This window comes from Phytophthora cinnamomi, assembly GCF_018691715.1.
Source record: "Phytophthora cinnamomi strain GKB4 chromosome Unknown Contig59, whole genome shotgun sequence".
Taxonomy (NCBI): domain Eukaryota; phylum Oomycota; class Peronosporomycetes; order Peronosporales; family Peronosporaceae; genus Phytophthora; species Phytophthora cinnamomi.
The window spans coordinates 318,252-338,555 of NW_027150992.1; the positions used below are offsets into that span (position 1 = coordinate 318,252).

Below are 20,304 nucleotides of genomic sequence, written 5' to 3' on the forward strand. Positions count from 1 at the left end.
ATTAACAATGCAGTCCACCAGTCATGAAAACCTCTTTTTTTTATTCATTGAAATGATAAATCCTGTATTTGCCAATCATTTGCTGCCTCTGTTTTACCTCAGCAGTAATACTAGGTATTGTGCGGATTCCACAGCAATCGTACAACTGCAAATCAACACTACGTAGTCTCGATGTGCATGTACTTCGTAAGCAGGATGATGTCTATTGTGGCCTTCACTGGTGACTACAGCGAAAATCGTCGCACTTTAGCAAGTTCCGTAGACAATACTGCGGATTGTCTTGACCATGACGTCACCCCACGCCATTATGCCAGTGGAGAGCTCTTGCAGCGCGTCATCCGGGACTGGGAACTGAGGTCGGTGAATTCGCAAGAATGCCGAGCCTCTCATGGTCACTACAAGTTCGTCTTCACAGCCGCTACATTTCGTCGATGGTTTTCTTCTCGCACTAAAGACGACAGTTGCTGAAATATCTTTACGGACACGCTTGGCTGGGTTGTACGGATAGAGTTTGTCTTCATCAACAGAATCGATCGCCACGATCCCATACTTCTCCTCCAGATCCATCTTTGGGAAAAGCAGCGAACTTGTTTCCATGGTGATACCATTTCGAACACTCGACAACACTCGTGCATTGTACATGCTACCGTCAACAGAATCGTAGTCATCCCTGACCGTAATGTGGCCCAGCCGCTCGGTTATACTGATCTCCATATTTGTCAGATAATACACGGCTGCGTCGAACACTTGTTTCACGGACTTGACTCCAGGGAATTGCACAATTTCGAAGCGCACACCGCAGAAATCGCCCTCCTCAGACTCAAACAGTTCGTCCGAATACGTTGTCTTATCCACATCCACAAAGTGTCTGGGGTCCATAACGAAATTGTAGCCGTTGCGAAGTTTCTCCTCTCGAATAGCCATGAGCTTGGCCCTGCGCTGGTTCACGTCCTTCGGAAGGCAAATGCGAGTGTAGAGCGGGTGGGTTCGCTGATTTCCCTATTGCAAAAGACATTGTGAATTCTAGATTCGAAGACAAGGTCTCCGTGTATACACTTACGAGACACCGACTCACAGCCGATTGTATTTCAGCCACCTGGAGGTGCTTCTTCCTGGCACTGTCGCGCAGCTTCGCGTTCTCCTCTTTGGTTTGCTTGAGCATGGCGTCAACGTCGGATTCTTGCCCAGGCTCTGGTGACCGGATCTTCAGCACGGCCACCTGCGATTCGAGCCTGCGAACCTCTTGACGCAACTCTATGACTTCCTCCTACATAGAGGCAGAAAGCAACAAACGTTGCCTGAATCGATCGAGTTGCAGTATCCGCACCAGTTTGTAGGCAGCTTACCCGTCGAACAGCGTATGTGCACTTGCGTCGTTTGTGTGCACTCTGCCCAGGCTCATTAGTTTGCCCTCCGGAGCTGTAGTCCTCGGCCACCATTGTTTTTTACCTGCTCAGGGAAATTGCGAAGTGAACACACGCGGCTTGTATCAATAAATACACGTACTGCAACATTACGAATCACTATGACACAATCAACCGATTACAGTATAGCTGACCATCGGATGGTACTCCAGATGTTAAACGCCACGTGGTCAACATGGACCGACAATCCAAGTTGACGCGCATGACTCGTAAGCGCTTATAAGGACCGAGCCAATTCACCATTGGCCCGACTAGATTTGATTACTACAGTAACTGAGCACTGTACGTAACGTAATACCTTCAAATCTGATTACCTATCATTAACTGTGAAATAGTTTTACTTGAAATGGAGTACTACTACCGTCTTACCCCGCATACATGGCATGCGCGTTGTAAATGAATATAACACTGAACATGTTTTGTATTCGTTTATTACACCTATGTGTTATTGTAGTGGGTCTAACTTGACTCACTACTTTAGCTTACACGTTGCGCTACGTGGATGAGGAAGCGTAAGGACTTAGTACTTACTTGAGTTAATTATATTTGAATACACAAATATAAGTTAAATAAGAAGGGATTCCAAGTGACTTAGATTAGGTAAAATGAGAACTGTATTGTTTGTAAATTGATCTTCCTCCTAAATCTGCTAAAACTGTTTATCATCTATGAAAGGGGTTGACAGCGGCTGCCTGTCAGAGCCCCGCCATTATGAACGTCTCTAATTGGTAGAAAGATGTTGCTTTCTACCAATAGGATTTTTGGGTACGTGTGGACCACTCATTGTGGTGGCCCACTTCAATGTATCCATTGGTGTGCCTTACACCAAGGTGAGGAAGTATCTAAAACTTTTAACAGATATCCTATCTGTTAAAATCACAAGTGGCTTGTAGCCACTTGTGCGGATAACCCCGACAGAACCTAACTCAATGATCACGACGTGGGGTTCACGCGATGTCCGCCTTCGGAAAGGCGGCTCCAGTCATCGACGATTCACTGTGACGTTCACGTAAACGGGAGATGGGAAGGTGCTGACACCTCAACTGCTGTTCTCCAAGTTGAAAAATAAGCCAACGTGCCCGCCTGGTGTCATGGAAGATGTCAATGCCACTGGCATGTGGAGCGCTGATATTCTTCTTGACCGCGCACTGAGGGTGGTGTGTGGTAGGAAGGAGACGCAGCTGTACCGCGAACCTGTGCTTTACATAATTGACGCATACGACGGTCATGTGAAGCTTGCTGATTCCAAGCGACTTGAGGCATACAACGTCTTTGTTCTGGTAGTACCATCAAACATGACAATCATCTTACAACCCCACGACGTGGCTGTCAACAGAAGTTATCAAGAGTACTACAGAGACCAATACGACGACTATCTGTGTCGCGCACTGAAGGAGCCTGCATTTCAAACGAAAGCTGGCAACCCCAAGGTGCCTCGCTACTCCACTGTAGCTCAGTGGACATTGGATTGGGTGGCACCAAAGAGTGTAGACAGCATCAAGCGGGCTTGTGCACTATGTGGACTTGTTCCGAAGCGAGACTTTCCCCCCGATGCCTTGCACCTTCTATGTTCACATCTGCTTGCTGCAGATGTGGACATGGAAGTTTGGAATGAACACTACAAGCATCTAAACGGATGCGGATGATAGAGAGCGACTCGATATCGCAGCTCCGTCGTGGTATCTACCACATGATTGCAAGACGAGCTTGTTCTGCTGTTTTCTTCACGATATTGGCATGTTGCTGAATTCGTGAACGACCTGACGAACTACATGAAGACGCTGTCTGATCTAGATGGTAGTTTCGATAATGACTACATAGAAGGCATGCTAGCTGGCACACAAGACCCGCTGAACTCGAGCTTTATGCTGCTGCTCACAAGCATAACTGGAACATCGAGGTCAGTACTGTGGACGAGCAGAACAAACTGGTATCGAGATTTCAGTATAGTGTCAACAACCCAGTACAGACGGTGTATTTAGCTCCCTTACGGACATACTTTGACGTGAGGGTGGAGGGCTTTATCGTCTAATAGCAATATACGCGCATTTTACTAAAGAACTTTCACTTAAGTAAACATATATTTAATCAAAGAAAACCTGCGTTTTCAACGCAGCCACCGAGGAAAGAAAGACGCGTTACTAAAGCCACATATCATGTGAACTGCACACAGGCGGGTTTAAACCCTGGCCAGTTGATTAGGAGGGTCAGGCCTAAACAACCAAGTTAGATTCTTGGACCCACGACTTTCGTCCGAGATCACACATTAGTTCAATGTATAACTATAACGGGGTTACACGTACAAGTGGCTACAAGCCACTAGTGATTTTAACAGATAGGATATCTGTTAAAAGTTTTAGATACTTCCTCACCTTGGTGTAAGGCACACCAATGGATACATTGAAGTGGGCCACCACAATGAGTGGTCCACACGTACCCAAAATCCTATTGGTAGAAAGCAGCATCTTTCTACCAATTAGAGACGTTCATATTGGCGGGGCTCTGACAGGCAGCCGCTGTCAACCCCTTTCATAGATGATAAACAGTTTTAGCAGATTTAGGAGGAAGATCAATTTACAAACAATACAGTTCTCATTTTACCTAATCTAAGTCACTTGGAATCCCTTCTTATTTAACTTATATTTGTGTATTCAAATATAATTAACTCAAGTAAGTACTAAGTCCTTGCGCTTCCTCATCCACGTAGCGCAACGTGTAAGCTAAAGTACCGAGTCAAGTTAAACCCACTACACCTGGTAGCACTTTGTAGTCCGTCCAACCGCCGACTGCTTGACGTTCGTACGAGGTGTACGAACGCGGAGCCGAGAACACCATGAGCACGGAGGTGCCCATGGAGAGCTCCAACACGCCTGCAACGCATGTTGCACGCGCCGACTGCCCCCACATGTCTGACCCAGAGTGGGAAGCCCTCCAACGACTGTCAACAGTCATTGGAGAAGCGGTGATAGCTACGATGCTGCGTACGCTATCGCCGACGGAGCAACATGGTGTTACTCTAGGATTCATCATGAAGGAGCAGCGTGATGCTGCTTCCTCAGTGACGGCGTCGTCAGGGACGACACCGCGTACTCAATCATTAAAATTGAGCGTAAGCAATTACGTGGGAAGAGAGGGCGAGCCTCTCCTCCGATGGCTTGTCGAGCTCGACACAGCCATAGCGGCTCGACGCATCGTCGATCCGCTGTCGAGGGTCGCGTTCGCCATGTCCTGCCTTGGCGGACGCGCAAGGTGTTGGGCGTATGGACGCCGACGCTCCGATCCTACGTGCTTCAGCACGTACGAAGTGTTCAAAGAGGAGCTCAAACAAGCGTTTGAGCCCCCGCAAAACGAGTTCCGATCGAGGGCGGAGTTCCTCGAGGTAAGCACGACGTCCATGCTTACGCGCAGCGCGCACGATATTTGGTATCAAATATCGTGACTAACCCGATTGACGAGGCGACCAAGGTCGTCACGTTCATGAAGGGACTTAGAGATGGGCCCGTGAAGACCTATCTCTTCCGAGAGTACCCGAGTACTCTCGAAGCTGCAATCGCCCTTGCCATGCAAGAAGAGTTTAGCATGCGGCAGGCTAAACTGCATGTGAACGTGCCGAGGCCGCAACCGCGCCCGGTAGCGAGGACGGGAGGTCCAGAACCAATGGACCTCTCGAACGCAACAACTGCTGGTTACCAGCAGCAGGGAGGCAACGTGCGATGCTTCCGTTGCGGAATGATCGGTCACTTCGCACGGGAGTGCACAGCTCCCATGTCCCTGGAGGAGGCCGTCGTGGCGATGCTAGACATCGCCGCGGACCAACAAAAAACGCGAACATCCAGTAGGCGCGGGGCGCCCTACTGGTAATGCAGTCGCGCGTGCCGACATCGGTCACGCGACACTGAGGACTGCATCCCCCAGTGAGACCAGATCTCACTGCAAGAAACAAGATGACAGGCCGAACCTAGTCATCCTGAAGGTTTACTCGAATAGAGCGAGTGGCTCTCTTCGAGCTTTGGTAGATTCAGGCGCCTCGAACAACTTTGTTCGACTACGAAGCCTGTCGAGTCTTGACTTCGAGGAGGTAAATGTACCTCGAAGCCTTCTGGAGGTACGACTGGCAACAGGTGCCATCGTGAAGACCGAGAAGCGCGTCGTGAACGTGCGCTTCTCGTACAAACAACGAGTGTTTGTCGAACACTTTATCGTACTGGACCTGGACGATAAGTTCGACGTGGTAATGGGCATGCCGTGGCTTGCACGGCATGATCCGGTAATAGACTGGAAGAAGCGCACGCTCGTGCGCTTCGGCCGCGACAGCGGAACAGAGAGCGATGGCGCTGTTACCGCAGCGCCCACACCAGCAGGTGCGGGCGGCTCACCAGTCGAGACAGCGCTTAATGCTGCTGTCCTGGAGTGCCCAGGAAGTGCGCGAGGGCGCGCACGAGTGAGACCAACGTCGGCAATGCTGCTGACGTCAGAAGAAAAAGATGTACTGGTTCCAGGAACCAATACCCACGTTCAAGCGTGTAAGGGACAGTCCCTGACCCGAAGAGGTCAAGTCGACAACGACGCGTCGGCTCCGGGAGCCGACGCACCCTCGGTCATGAGGGGCTCCGCCAATGAATGGCGTCGAGGTGACGAAGGCGTGTCAACTCCGGGAGTTGACGCTGCAAACAGTGCGGACGGTTGCAAACGTACCGCACTGACGCAATTTGCATGCTGTCGTGCAGCCGGGCTTCACGACGAAGCGCCATGCGTTCAAGCCGGGCTTGATATCGCGCGCCCGCAGACAGGGTCTGCCGGCGAAGGGACACATTGCCGTGCAGCCGGGCTGCATGAAGGAAAATGCGGTCAAGCCGGGCTTGATACCGCGCGCCCGTGGACAGGGTCCGCCGGCGAACAACTGTCCACGGCCGGGCCTGGACCAGAAGAACAACTGTGCGGAGCCCGGCTCCGCACACCAAGAAGACAGCGCATGCGGAGAACGCTGCACAAGTCTCGGTCCGGGGCCGAGACGCCACGAGTACAGTCTACTGAGTAGACTGAGGCGGTGACGCCGGGCGTTGAGACGCTAAGCGTCTTGACGCGCACCGATACTGGATTCCAGTATGAGAGATGGAACTCGCTAATCCTCCGATGACGGCGACGGAGTTGACTTCGCTTCCAGCCATGTTGGAAGCGCTTCACGCGCGACTTGCACGATGGACGCATCGAGCAAGTCTGCGTTCTTTCGGACAGCGAAAGAACGGCGAGCGAGAGCGAAGAGCTGAGGCAGCTCTTCATGGGAAGTACCACTGAGTGTGAAGACACTCTCAGTGCGAAGACGAAGCGAGAGCGCTTCGAGGAACGAGGTTGGGACTCGCTGAAGTCGAGTCCCTATTACGAATTGTTGAGGGAGTACAAAGACGTACTCCCGGAAGAGATTCCTGCGGAGCTTCCGCAGGATAAGGGCATTCAGCACAAGATTGATCTCGTGCCGGGCACGAAGTACTGTGTCACGCGGCAGTGGCCACTGCCGCGAGAGCAAGTAAAAGCAATCGACGACTTCTTTGAAAGTCGTCGCAAAGCAGGACAAGTGCGGGAATCGAAGTCCCCGTACAGTGCTCCGACGTTCTGTGTCAAAAAGCCACAGGGCGGATGGCGCATCGTTCATGCCTACAACAAGCTGAACGATGCGACGGTACCGGCGCAGACGCCGATACCGCGAAAAGATGTTATCATCGATTCGATGGCCGGGAGCACCGTTTGCAGTGCTCTCGACTTGCGAGATCGATTTTATCAAATCCTAATGCGTGAGAGCGATATCCCTCTCACGGCAGTGAGCACGCCAAGCGGCATGTTCTGGGAATGGCTAGTGATGCCACTGGGGCTTAAGAATACCCCTGCGACCTTCAACAGGTGCGTGACGCACTTGTTGCGCTCGGTGCGCGACTTCGCACCGAGCTACTTCGATGATGTGTTTATCCACAGCCGGGCTGTGGACGGGAAGACCGATTGAGATGCACCGGGTGCATCTCCAAAAGCTACTTGAGCTTATGCGAAAGCATAAGCTCTACGCGAACCTGAAGAAGTGTATCTTCGGGGCAAGCGAGATACCCGTCCTCGGGTGTCTCGTAGGGAAGAATGGTGTTCGCCCTGACCCGGAAAAGGTCAGAGTGATCAATGAATGGCCAACGCCTTCAAGTGTCAAGGAACTGAGGCAGTTCCTTGGCTTGGTCACGTACTTGTGCATGTACGTGGAGGATTACGCGGGCAAGATCCGCCCATTGACACAGCTTCTTAAGAAGGAAGCTGTGTGGAATTGGACAACCGATTGCCAAAAGGCATTCGATGCAGTCAAGCGGGGCTTGACTGAGGCACCGATCTTGGCAGTGGCTGACCAAGATCGTCCGTTCCACGTCGTATGCGACGCATCCGACTTCGCGATCGGATGTGCGTTGATGCAGCACGATCACGAGGGCCATGATCGTGTCGTCTACTACCAATCGCGTCAGCTGAAGCCAGCTGAGCGCAACTATCCAGAACATGACAAGGAACCCCTTGCCATGAAGTACGCACTCGCGAAGTTCCGAGTGTGTTTGCTTGGAAGTAGACCGTTTGTGGTCTACACCGACCATGCTTCACTGCGCACCGCAGTGAAGTCGCCACACATATCACAAAGAATGGCGAGATGGCTCTCATTCTTTGCGGAGTACAACTTCCGGGTCGAATACAAACCCGGAAGATTGAATGTAGTGGCCGACGCGTTATCACGTCGGCCAGACTACGCAGAAGCTGCTGACGTCAATACCATTGACGTCACGCGATCGAACAAACCCACATCGTCTCTGCTAGACGATGTGAAGGCCGCGTACGCGCACGACGCGGACACGAAGCTCTTGCTGGCCTATGGCACAGCGCCTTCTGACAAGTCCCGTCAGCAGCTGCCCAAGCACCTTCGAGCGCGTGCACACCACTTTCGTGTGCACGACGGACTACTGCTTTACAATGCAGTCGACGACAACGCGGATCGCGTTGTCGTGCCAAATGACCATGACCTGCGACTCAGGATCATGTACGAGTATCACGATGCCCCGACTACGGGACATCTCAGACGTGAGAAGACACACGTCCTTCTCACGCGCGACTTCTACTGGCACCACCAGTATAAGTGGGTGCGCAAGTACGTCCGTGCTTGCGAGGTATGCCAACGCGTAAAGCCTGCGCCATTCGCGCAGGCTCCTTTGCAATCACTTCCGACTCCGTCGGAGTGTTGGAAGTCCATGTCTTTGGACGTCATCTTTGGTCTTCCCCCGGACAACGGAGGGAACACCGGTGTTGTGGTCTTCGTCGACCGTTTCAGCAAGATGTACCATCTTGCTGCGGTGCCGGCAGAGGTGACAGCGAAACAAACGGCCCGTCTGCTCGTCGACATGGTGTTCAAACACCATGGCATACCGTCCGACATCATGTCGGACAGAGACCAGCGCTTCACAGCGAACCTGTGGCAAGAAGTGTTTACACTTCTTGGGAGCCAGCTTTCCATGTAGACTGCGGATCATCCGCAGACGGACGGTCAAACCGAACGCGTGAATCGCGTGCTCGTCGATATGTTGAAGAGCTACGCTCACTCGTTCCAATACTGGAGCGAGTGCTTATCGATGGCAGAGTTTGCCATCAATAACTCAGTGCATGCCTCGACCGGGCATACACCGTTCTACGTGAATGCCATGCGGCATCCACGTCTACCGAGTTTACTCGGAGTGATGGCTCCCACTTTAAGTGGGGGAGGATCTACGACTGCAAAACAGCAGCCGCAGAAAACCGCTGACACTTGCACAGTGTCAGCTGCAACAATGAACAAACCACATGAGTCTGCGCAGGGCGCAGACTCCTCCAACAACAAGGACAAAGACCACGGGTCTGCGCAGGGCGCAGACACCGCGAAGAACCACGCAGAGGCCGGGCCTCTAGTGAGAGCGAGCTGAATGACTTCAGCTCGGATGCAATAAACTTCCTTACCAAAAGACAAGCAGTGATTCGGTTTGTCCAAGATGCAATAGCAGCTTCTGTTGATCAACAGAAGCTGAACGCAGACAATGTGGGCAGGGGCAACACAAATAAATTCAAAGTTAGTTCATTAGTTTTGTTAGCTACTCAAAACATGCCTAAACATGCAGTTTCAGATTTCGGAGCAAGTAAGCTTGCTCCGCGCTTCATCGGGCCGTTCACTGTGTTGGCACGGCACGGCAACGCTTACACGCTAGGCTTACCGTCTAGCATGCGCCTCCATCCGACCTTTTACGTCGGACGGCTGAAGCCATACCTGCAGCACGAGCCATCTAGCTCGGCTGACCCGAAGCCTCGGCAGGAGCCGAGGCAGAAGCGGAGGACTTGGCCTCGGCGACGAGCAGCCTCTCCTCCAGCGCGTTCGCGCGCTGGAGCAACCCCTTCATCTGGGTCCCCAGCTCGACCTGGATATTCGAGGCGGTCTGCGAGACCGCCGCGACTTGGGCTTTCTCGTTCGCCAGCTCCTGTTTCAGGGCGGCGAACTCAGCGCCCTGCCGACGCTCCACGGCGGTCACCCGATCGTGGAGAGGCGCATACTGATCAGCCCGGGGCTGATCATACCCGGGGCGTGTTCTCACCCCCGCCACCGCCGATCCGTGACGCCCGCGGCTCAACCCGCTGGATTGTTGAGCGGATTGTTGACCATCGTATCCCGAAAACGAACCCTCAAGGGGCTCGTTTTCGTATTCGTTGGAGAGGATTTCCTCCCCATCGAGATACATGGGAGCCGCGGAACGTCTTGCTGGAGGACGTTCCGGAAATGGTGAGGGCGTACGAGGAGCAGTACGCGCTGGCGCAGCGGAAGTAGTGCGAGCGCTGCGGTCATCGCTAGCGCCCGAACCCTCACGTGCTAAGAACTTAGCACGGAGCTCTTTGAGACTCTCGGGCACACGGAATGACGTGTACCCGTTCAGGTCGCGGTCGCCCAAGCGGACCGCGCCTGGGAAGCACTTCGCGCACTGAATGCCCTCGGGCACAGCGCACGGCACATTTGCCTCCTCAACAGCAACATAAAGTTGCTCCAGCTTTCCACGCTTCGAGTACGTCTCGAAGCGATCACGCGCTTGCTTAATCCGATCACGGTAAGCACTCGGCCTCTTGTTGAAGTTTTCAACAAAGGCGTTCCAGCTTTGACAAAGTGCCTGCCATTCGGGCACTTTGCTGCGAGAAGAAGTCTTCTTGCTTTGAAACCATCGGAGCTCATGAAAGAGTCCGATGTAGTAATCACGCTTTTGATGCGTTTCCGCATCAAAGTGCAGCTCGACAGCCACAGCGTCATCTTTGATGGCGCTGCATACGTACAGCGGCACCTCATTCGGAGGTACCGAGTTCCCATACCGGTCCGCGATCTCGGACGCGGACGGCATCCATGGATCGCGCGCTGCAGGCGCAGCGCGCGGAGAGCCTTGAGCTTTGAAATCACGCGCTGCAGCAGCAGCGCTCGGAGAACTGAGAGCCCCAGCGGAAGCGAGTGGGGTATCACTCTAAGTTCGCGAACGCTTCGAGCTCGAAGCGTCCGATTCGTCCCCTTCACACGGACGAATGTTCTTAGCATGAGGGTGGAGCGATTCGCTCGACACTGAGTCTTTGCGCTTTGAGGACGAGTCCTTCTCGTCCTCCATGTCTTCATCGTCGTCGTCGAAGTCGACGACGTCGCCATACTTCGCCTTCTGGCGCTCGACGTAGTCATCGATGGAGAGATGACTCCCCACCGACTTTGTGGACTTCTTCTGGGGCGCGCTCATCGTTGAATGAGCGCGGATTTCTTCTCCAAACGCGGAGAATTGACGAATGGTCAATTCCGAAGATTGACGTGTGGAGACCCCGCGCATCTAACCTTAAGGGGGGGGATGGTGTAACGGGGTTACACGTACAAGTGGCTACAAGCCACTTGTGATTTTAACAGATAGGATATCTGTTAAAAGTTTTAGATACTTCCTCACCTTGGTGTAAGTCATACCAATGGATACATTGAAGTGGGCCACCACGATGAGTGGTCCACACGTACCCAAAAATCCTATTGGTAGAAAGCAGCATCTTTCTACCAATTAGAGACGTTCATATTGGCGGGGCTCTGACAGCCAGCCGCTGTCAACCCCTTTCATAGATGATAAACAGTTTTAGCAGATTTAGGAGGAAGATCAATTTACAAACAATACAGTTCTCATTTTACCTAATCTAAGTCACTTGGAATCCCTTCTTATTTAACTTATATTTGTGTATTCAAATATAATTAACTCAAGTAAGTACTAAGTCCTTACGCTTCCTCATCCACGTAGCGCAACGTGTAAGCTAAAGTAGTGAGTCAAGTTAGACCCACTACAATAACACATAGGTGTAATAAACGAATACAAAACATGTTCAGTGTTATATTCATTTACAACGCGCATGCCATGTATGCGGGGTAAGACGGCAGTAGTACTGCAGTTCAAGAAAAACTATTACACAGTTAATGATAGGTAATCAGATTTGAAGGTATTACGTTACGTACAGTGCTCAGTTACTGTAGTAATCAAATCTAGTCGGGCCAATGGTGAATTGGCTCGGTCCTTATAAGCGCTTACGAGTCATGCGCGTCAACTTGGATTGTCGGTCCATGTTGACCACGTGGCGTTTAACATCTGGAGTACCATCCGATGGTCAGCTATACTGTAATCGGTTGATTGTGTCATAGTGATCGTAATGTTGCGGTACGTGTATTTATTGATACAAGCCGCGTGTGTTCACTTCGCAATTTTTGGATTTGATCGGACGATTCGTTCTCACGGCTGAACTTCGAGACACGGATGGTGCTGCCACCATCTGTCCCCCGTCGCTGCTCGCTACGTCTAGAGCTTCTTGAAGTGAACGCGTTGAAGCTGGCTTCAATTCTGACATCGTACACTACTAAATGGACAACTCTTCGCAACGCACTGCCGGCGTCTTCTAGAAAATTCGCTTTTGATTTGAAAACGAGGTCCTGACGGCCACTCAAACGAACCGCGTTCCAAACAAAATGGTGGTAAGCTTATTTTAATATTTTAATACTTTAAGCTCACGTACGGCAAGCACCTGGAAAATACTGAACGAACCAACATCGAAGTCAGAAAAACACTACAGCTTGCGTGGCGGATCCTACGACTTGCTGAGAGTGTATGTATTGTGTTGTCCCTCGCCGAGCCTGCTGCTCACTGAGTGCTCAGCAACCCCAGGCTGGAGAACTCAGTTTGAGGCTCAGCATCGACCACCGTATTGTCTTTGCGCGTTGCCCGCAAGAACAACGAAGATGCGCCAACACGCGTGTTGCCTTCCGTATCATATACGTACAGCAGCTCGACTTCACCTTGGAAGTTGCTCGTGCCCAATGTTGGTGCAGGCGCAGCTTGAGGCCGCCTACGATGTCACTAGTGTAAGTTGCTCGGCTCCACCGCGTTCGGGATCAATTCACCCTGTTCTGGTGATTCGCAAGCTAAAGCATGGCTGCGGGGCTGCAACGCCCCGTCTTGCAACGCCGTTGCGCTGGGCTGGTTACCGTAAATCACGGCAATCATGTAACGTCGTAAAAAGTCCAATACATAATCGTAAAAAGTCTCGTAAAATATTTATCGACGCCAACACTAGGGGTGCCACACGTTTCTCCATCTCTCTGATGAAAGCGTCAAGAAAATTCAGCGTCGAAAAACTTTTTACGATGCTTTTTACGCTTATGTATTGGACTTTTTACGACGTTACATGACCGCCGTGATTTACGTAGGTGAGACTTGGCTCGGCTTTGAGCTTCGAATCCCAGTTCAGCGTTGAACCTCTCTACAGGTGGTGCGGTTGTGTCCGTGTCATTCATGGACTCCGTCGTTGTCGTCGTCATCACCGCCTGGCACGTCCGGTTCACTATCAAATTCACCACCTGGGGCGCAAGCGGCTCACCCCACTCAACTCCTCGATTTCGCCTCGCGTCAGGGTTACCCCGACCAAGCTCAAGTCGTTGTCGTCATGGTCGAGCTGTACACCCAAACGGTGCCCGACACGTCCGGTGGTGCCAAGGTCAACGCCGGCGACATCCTCATCATTGTGGCGGTGCTGGTCTTCACCATGGTCGTGGCCGTCGTCGCCTCAATCCAAGCTGGCGAGAGTCACTTGGCCAAGTACTTCCCCTGCGTCAAGCGAGCCAAACGCGACGAGGGTCAAGCACTGGAGTCACCCGGCGACGCCTACCTCGTATCGGAGACTCCGGGCAAGAAACTACCCGATGGTGACGAGCGCGGCTCAACGATTTCAAAGCAACGCCCGTCGGCCTCGCTGATTGCTCGTGATGGACCGGAGCACCAAGTCAACGAGATGTCCAACTTCTTCCTCGCGGACCGCGGCATGCAATGGTACTTCGTCGGCGGTGCCTTGTTTGCAAGCAACATTGGTGCTGAGCACTTCATTGGTATGGCTAGTGACGGTGCTCGTCGTGGCATTGCTGTGGCCATGTACGAATGGTATGCCGCCATTTTGATCCTGTGTCTCGGCTGGATCTTCTCGCCCATTTACCGCCGCTGCGGCGTGTACACGACTCCGGAGTACCTCGAATACCGCTTTGGTGCTCCGTGCCGTCACTACTTGTCGCTCATTACGGTCATCATGTACGTGTTGACGAAAATGAGCGCCAGTATCTACGGAGGTGCCATTGTCTTCCAAGCTACGTTGGGGTGGAACCTGTACCTCGGTGCCGGCGTCTGCATTTGCCTTAGTGCCATGTACAACATTGCCGGCGGTCTTCGTGCTGTCATGTACACGGATCTGTTCCAGATGTGCGTCTTCACGCTGGGTGGGCTGGTAGTGTTCGCGTACTCGGTGAACCAGATCGGCGGCTTCGAAGGCATCAAGGAGAACCTGGCTAACCAGGACCGCTCGTCCTGGTTCCACCTCTGGAAGCCGACGGACGACCCCGACTACCCGTGGACGGGTATGATCTTCGGCCAGCCGCTGGGCTCGATCTGGTACTGGTGCATGGATCAAGATCTCGTGCAGCGTGTGCTGTCCGCCAAGGACACGGCTAACGCGAAGGCTGGGTGCTCGTTCGCCAGTATGCTCAAGGTGCTTCCTCCGTTCCTGATCGTCATCCCGGGTATTATTGCCAGCATCTACTTCGACTTCAGCAGGATCGAAGATGGCACTGACGCTGCGTACCCCACTCTGCTGACGGAAATGATGCCCCACGGAATTATCGGCCTCATGATCTCCAGCATCATCACGGCTATGATGTCGAGTCTGGCCTCCGTGTTCGCTGCTGGCTTGTCCGTCGTCACCAACGACATCTACCTCAAGTTCCGCCCGGATGCTTCGCACAAGCAGCTCGTGTGGGTTGGCCGCATGAGCATCGTCATCTTCGCGGTGCTCAGTTTCTGCTGGATCCTCATTATGCGCAACGGAACGGGTCTCTACGAGCAGATTGTCGAGATTCAGAGCTACTTGACCCCTCCCATTGGTATCGTACTCGTGCTTGGTGTCGCCTGGAAGCCGGCGAATGTGTACGGCGCGTTTTCGGCGATGGTTGTAAGGCTTGACACGTAGAAGGCCGCGAGTGAAGATGTACCGCGATGTGGAAACGTGTAGGTAGTTGGACGTAAATTGCAAAGTGATATTAGTTGGTTAAGGCCTTGTGGCCGGCCGTCTGGGCCAGTGCCCAAGGCGGTGCTAAAATGAATGAATCTGATTGGTCAATCCACTTCAAGTTGAAGTGGGTTGACGTGCGCTATACAAGAGTAAATGTACACGACAGAGATCATGCACCCTAGTGCATGTTCCTTACTTACCCACTTGTCTTTGCGTAGTGGATGTTGTAGTTTAGATGTGCGGGCCTTGACGTGCTCGTCACGTCTCGGTCCTTACATCCTCCCGGGTTTGACTTCACGTTGACGGCGCTTGAAGTCGTCGACGAGAACTTTCCAGTGAGAGACGTGCTTGATGTCTTTCTCGAGTTCCCACGAAGATTCGTGATCTGGGAGACCATGCCACTTGACAAGCCACTCAATCTTGCGATTGAACTGACGCTTGCGTAGAAGTTTCTCGACAATGTGGAGGTCTTCTCCAGTGTCTTCATTCGTGATGATGCGAGATGCTTTCGGAAGAACACGAGTCTCAAACTTGTCCGGGTTGGAGACGTAATGGCTGAGAACGTCTACGTTGAAAGTAGGGTTCAGTGACTTCATACTGCGTGGCAAAATCAGACGAGCAGCGCTGTCGTTGATCATGCGCTTGATAACGAACGGACCAACTTTACGAGCGGCTAACTTTGCACGTTTGACGTCAATGTCTTTCGCAGCATGCTTGAGTGGAATACGGCGTGTATCCAGCATAACCAAATCTCCTTCCTTGAATTGCACATTGCTACGGTGTTGATCGTAGTACTTCTTTTGCGATGCTTGAGCCTTGAGTAAGTGCTCCTTGGCTTTGCCAATAATCTTGTCACGTTCGTCCTTGAAGCGATTTGCATACTCAGACAGTCCTTGTTGTACTTGAACTGTGGTAGACAGCGTAGGAAAAGTTCCGAAGGGATTGCGTTCCTGACGCCCTGTGTCTACTTCAAATGGCGAAAGTCCTGTAGAGGCACTGACTAGCGTGGCATGAGCATACTCAATCGTTCCCAACTTGGCAGCCCAGTCATCACCATGATACGAGACCATGCAACGAAGTGCGTCTTCTAGTACCAGGTTTTGACGTTCGGTTTGGCCGTCAGCTTGAGCGCGATATGACGTTGTCATATTCAATTGTACACCCATGACCTGCGCGAGTGATTTCCAAAAACGCGATGTGAATTTGGGATCACGATCACTGATGATCACTGCAGGCACTCCATGATGCCGAACGACATTGTCGAAGAAATAATGAGCGATTTCTTCGGCATCATCAGTAGTGTGAACGGGACAGTAGATCGGACGCTTGGACAACTTGTCCACGACGGTCATGATAGCATCATAGCCGTCTGATTCTGGCAATCCAGTAACGAAATCCATGGAGACGACTTCCCAACATTCCTTTGGAATCGGAATTGGAATCAACTTGCCATTCTTCTTGGCATTGCTGTGCTTCCAACGTGTGCATGTTTCACAACTTTGCACGTAATCAGAAACGTCTTCATGAAGCGACGCCCAGTAGTACCATTGCTTGATACGGAGGTACGTACGACGAATTCCTGGGTGCGCGGCAATACTGGAATCATGAAATTGCTCAATAATCTTCGTTCTTAGACGATTGCGCTGCGATCTCGGGACACAAAGTCTCATCATTTTGGACTCCTTATCGTCCGTGAATTGCACATAAAGCAATTGATCCTTGAGTACGTATGGATCATGCGGAGTACGATACTTGTCACGAAATCCAGGATCAGTGCGGTAGGCTTTGATGAACTCTTCTTTGAGATTCGAAGTCCATCCTAGCAAACTTGCGTGTTGCATTTGCACGACCGATGTGGCAATCTCTGCATCTTGAACAGGAGTGTAGAGGTGACCATCGGAAAGATCATGTAAGGCGATGTGACCAGCAGGAACATCCGTCATCTCCTCCCCGAAAATTCAACAGGCGAGAGAGCTGCAGATATCATGGTCGTATTCACCTTCTGGGAGTCCCCATCATGTTGCTGTGCACGGTAGCGTGATCCAAAACTGTCACACTGCGGTGTACACGTATGAAAGCTGATTGTATTGATAGCGGGACGAGCAACACTCTGTGAGGCTGGAACAGTCGCAATTTGACTATCTGGAGTCGATAGCGAAGCATTGACTGTGCGTAGATCGCTAATTACGCGAAAACTCGATGTCGGTTTATCACTTTCAGACTCACAATGCTGAAAACTGATTGAGCAGACAATTGGCGGATCCAATTGTGGTGATATCAACGCATTCGGAGTTGAATCCATCGGAGGACGGGACAGTGCATCAGCTACGACATTCATTGATCCTTTCAGGTGATGCAGGGTGAAGTCGAACTGAGCAAAGAAGGTCAAGAAGCGTGCAAGCTTCGAGGAAACCTTCGGGTGGTGTAACAACCACTGACATGCACTGTTGTCCGTGTAGATGTCGAAATGACGACCATAGAGGTAATGACGCCATTTTTCCAGCGACAGCTTAATTGCATAGAGTTCCTTCTCATGGGTAGGCCAATTTTGTTCATGCACACCCAACTTCTTGGAGAGGAAAGCTAACGGATGATCATGTCCGTTGTGCTTTTGCGAAAGTACTCCACCAACACAATATCCTGAAGCATCGGTTGTCACGATGAACGGAAGAGAGAAATCCGGTAAAGTCAGGACTGGGGCGGATTGCAATGCTGATTTCAGCTTGCTGAAGGCGATATCATGCTCTTAATTCCAATTCCAAGTATGGTCCTTCTTGACTAGAGGTCCAAACGGTAAGGCGATTGTCGCGTAGTTGTAAATGAAGCGACGGTAGTAGCCTGCGAGACCCAAAAGCTTTGCAATTGCTTTTGGTTCATTGAATTGGCCAATTGGCGATCACTTCAGTTTTCTTGGAATCCACCGCAATGCCTTGACTTGACACGGTGTGACCCAGAAACTGAACTTGATTCTGCCCAAAATGACATTTCGAACGATGACAGTACAGCTTCTCTCTGCGTAACACTTCGAAGAGCGTGCGGAGATGCTGCAGATGCTCCTTCATGTTCTTGGAAAATACACAAATGTCATCCAGATACACCACGATAAACGGATATTTGCCTAGTAGGACACGCATAAGACGTGACCAGACACCTGGCATTCCAGCAAGACCCATTGGCGCAACACACCATTGGTAGGTCTCAGAATGAGTGCGGAACGCTGTGTACTGACGACTTTTCAAGGCAACCCTCATCTGATGGTAACCTTGTGCGAGATCCAAGACTGAGAAGATGATACATCCATACATCTTGTCAAATGTTTCGTCAATTCTCGGGAGTGGAATTCTGGCGATGATCGTTTGCGAGTTGAGCCAACGATAATCAATCACCCAACGAATCGGTAACGTGGCGTTTCCCGACCGTAACCACTCAGCTCGAGAAAGTTGTTTCCTGATTTCGGGTCTTTCTTCGGGATACCAAAGATGTTGGAGACCCAAGGCGAATCGGATAGTTCGATCCAACCTTTCTTCAACTTTTCTTCGACAAACAGATCAAGGGCATCTTGTTCTGTCTTCGAGTGCCGAAAAGGTGCGCGTGTGCTTGGCATAGCATCTGACTTCATGTCGAGCTCGAATTCCACGCGTCGATGAGGAGGTAACCCATCGGGTAAAACGTCTGGAAACACGTCAGCAAACTCATCAAGGAGAGGCACAATTTCTTGTGGTTCTTCCGTGACGGGTTGAGCTGGAGTAACTTTGACGCGGTAAATCTCATCATAGTCATGGTGCTTGGCTTTAGCTTTGAACTCAGCACCAGATACTTCTACCTTGCGCAACCCTGGTTTCATTCCTTGCGGTTTGAACTGCAGGTGATGAGTACGCCAATCAATAATTGGTTGGTACTTGGTAAACCAAGGTTTTCCGAGAATGACATCGTGTTCAGGGCTCATAGACCATTCCAGGACCTCTAAGCCTCTGAATCGATAGCCATCCATCTCAATAGTGACCTTGCCCTTGTGAACGGCACGTTTCTTCGTTGTGCTTCCGTCAAACAAGGTGACTTGAGAGATCATCGTGTCAGGAATAGTATCCACCAATCCAGGACGAATGACATTGCATGTGGCTCCCGTGTCTAGCATAATGGTGACACGTTTGCCTTCACACAGACCTGGCTTCCGAATCAACTCATTCGGAGCTGGTAGTGACTGGATGGTAGCAGCGTTGAGATCATTTATCTCAACAACTTCAACAGACTCTGGCTTTTCTGCTGCCAAAGTGTGAACAGCGAACTGACCACGCTTAGTGTCAGACTGATAGCTGTTATTCGTTCCGTGCTTCTGTCGATTTTGAAGCTTGAAGCACTGTTCAATCGTGTGACCAGGCTTCTTACAATACCGACACTTCTTTGAGTTGCCACTGTTACGGTTGTTGTTCTGAACAGGGCGACGATAATTGTCACGGCGTGGGTTATGCACATGACCAGTGTCGATTTCCATAGGCTCAGGTTCATTCTCAGCAGGACGCTGTGGAGCCGTGTTGGAACGAGCGAATGACGTGGAGTTGGAACGGCCAAAAGATCTTGGAGGTGTCCAACGACTCTTCTGAAACGGACCAGCACGAAAGTGCGATCTGTCATACTCGAGTGCAACTGAGAGAGCCTCAGATACCGTCGTGCAACGACGATACTGAACTTCTTCTTTCGTGGGACTAACAAGACCTCGAATGAAGTACGTGATCTTGTCAAGCTCACTCATGTCCTTGACTTGCATGATAGCAACGCGGAACCGAGAGATGTAGTCCTCCAAGCTAGAACAACGTTTTGCTTGAGACTGTACAATCGATCTCGAAGGCGCTCCTGAAGATCCGGAGGAACGAATTCCTTCGTGAGCTTCTGGATCAAATCTTGGACATCACTGACGGAATCCCTGCAAAGCATGTACCATGCAGCAGCATTTCCTCTGAAATTGGCAGTCATCATGGCAATGATGCGCTTACTCTGATTCTCATCTTGCCAATCAATGTTCTTCGCCTCAAAGTAATGAATAACTTGGTCGAAGTACAATTCAACTGAGTCACCCATGTTTCCATAGAAGCGAGGTAGGCTTATACCTTCAACTTTGACCTCTTTGCATTGCGAAGTCAAAACGTCGATTAGTGCTTGTTGTTTCTGCACCATTTCGACCACAGACTGTGTCAGACGGTCAGCAGACCATCCACCAGGATTTAACGAAGTCATGATAGTGTAACTTGAGCTAAAAGCT

The 20,304-nt window shown here is 51.2% G+C and overlaps 3 protein-coding genes across 3 annotated transcripts; 1 reads left to right on the plus strand and 2 right to left on the minus strand.

The window, feature by feature from the left end:
* Nucleotides 1–246: 246 nt before the first annotated feature.
* On the minus strand, nucleotides 247–1,162 carry IUM83_19227 (uncharacterized protein; the record flags this gene model as incomplete). Its single annotated transcript, XM_067944271.1, has 2 exons — nucleotides 247–999; nucleotides 1,076–1,162. The coding sequence occupies 2 exons, from the start codon at nucleotides 1,160–1,162 to the stop codon at nucleotides 247–249; spliced, it is 840 nt and encodes a 279-aa protein (XP_067787619.1).
* A 12,277-nt stretch (nucleotides 1,163–13,439) lies between these two features.
* IUM83_19228 (sodium transporter) lies at nucleotides 13,440–15,005 on the plus strand (the record flags this gene model as incomplete). Its single annotated transcript, XM_067944272.1, has 1 exon — nucleotides 13,440–15,005. One exon carries the CDS (start codon nucleotides 13,440–13,442, stop codon nucleotides 15,003–15,005), a length of 1,566 nt encoding a protein of 521 aa, XP_067787588.1.
* A 4,544-nt stretch (nucleotides 15,006–19,549) lies between these two features.
* On the minus strand, nucleotides 19,550–20,123 carry IUM83_19229 (Retroelement pol Polyprotein; the record flags this gene model as incomplete). Its single annotated transcript, XM_067944273.1, has 3 exons — nucleotides 19,550–19,554; nucleotides 19,656–19,849; nucleotides 19,984–20,123. 3 exons carry the CDS (start codon nucleotides 20,121–20,123, stop codon nucleotides 19,550–19,552), a joined length of 339 nt encoding a protein of 112 aa, XP_067787612.1.
* Between the last annotated feature and the right edge of the window lie 181 nt (nucleotides 20,124–20,304).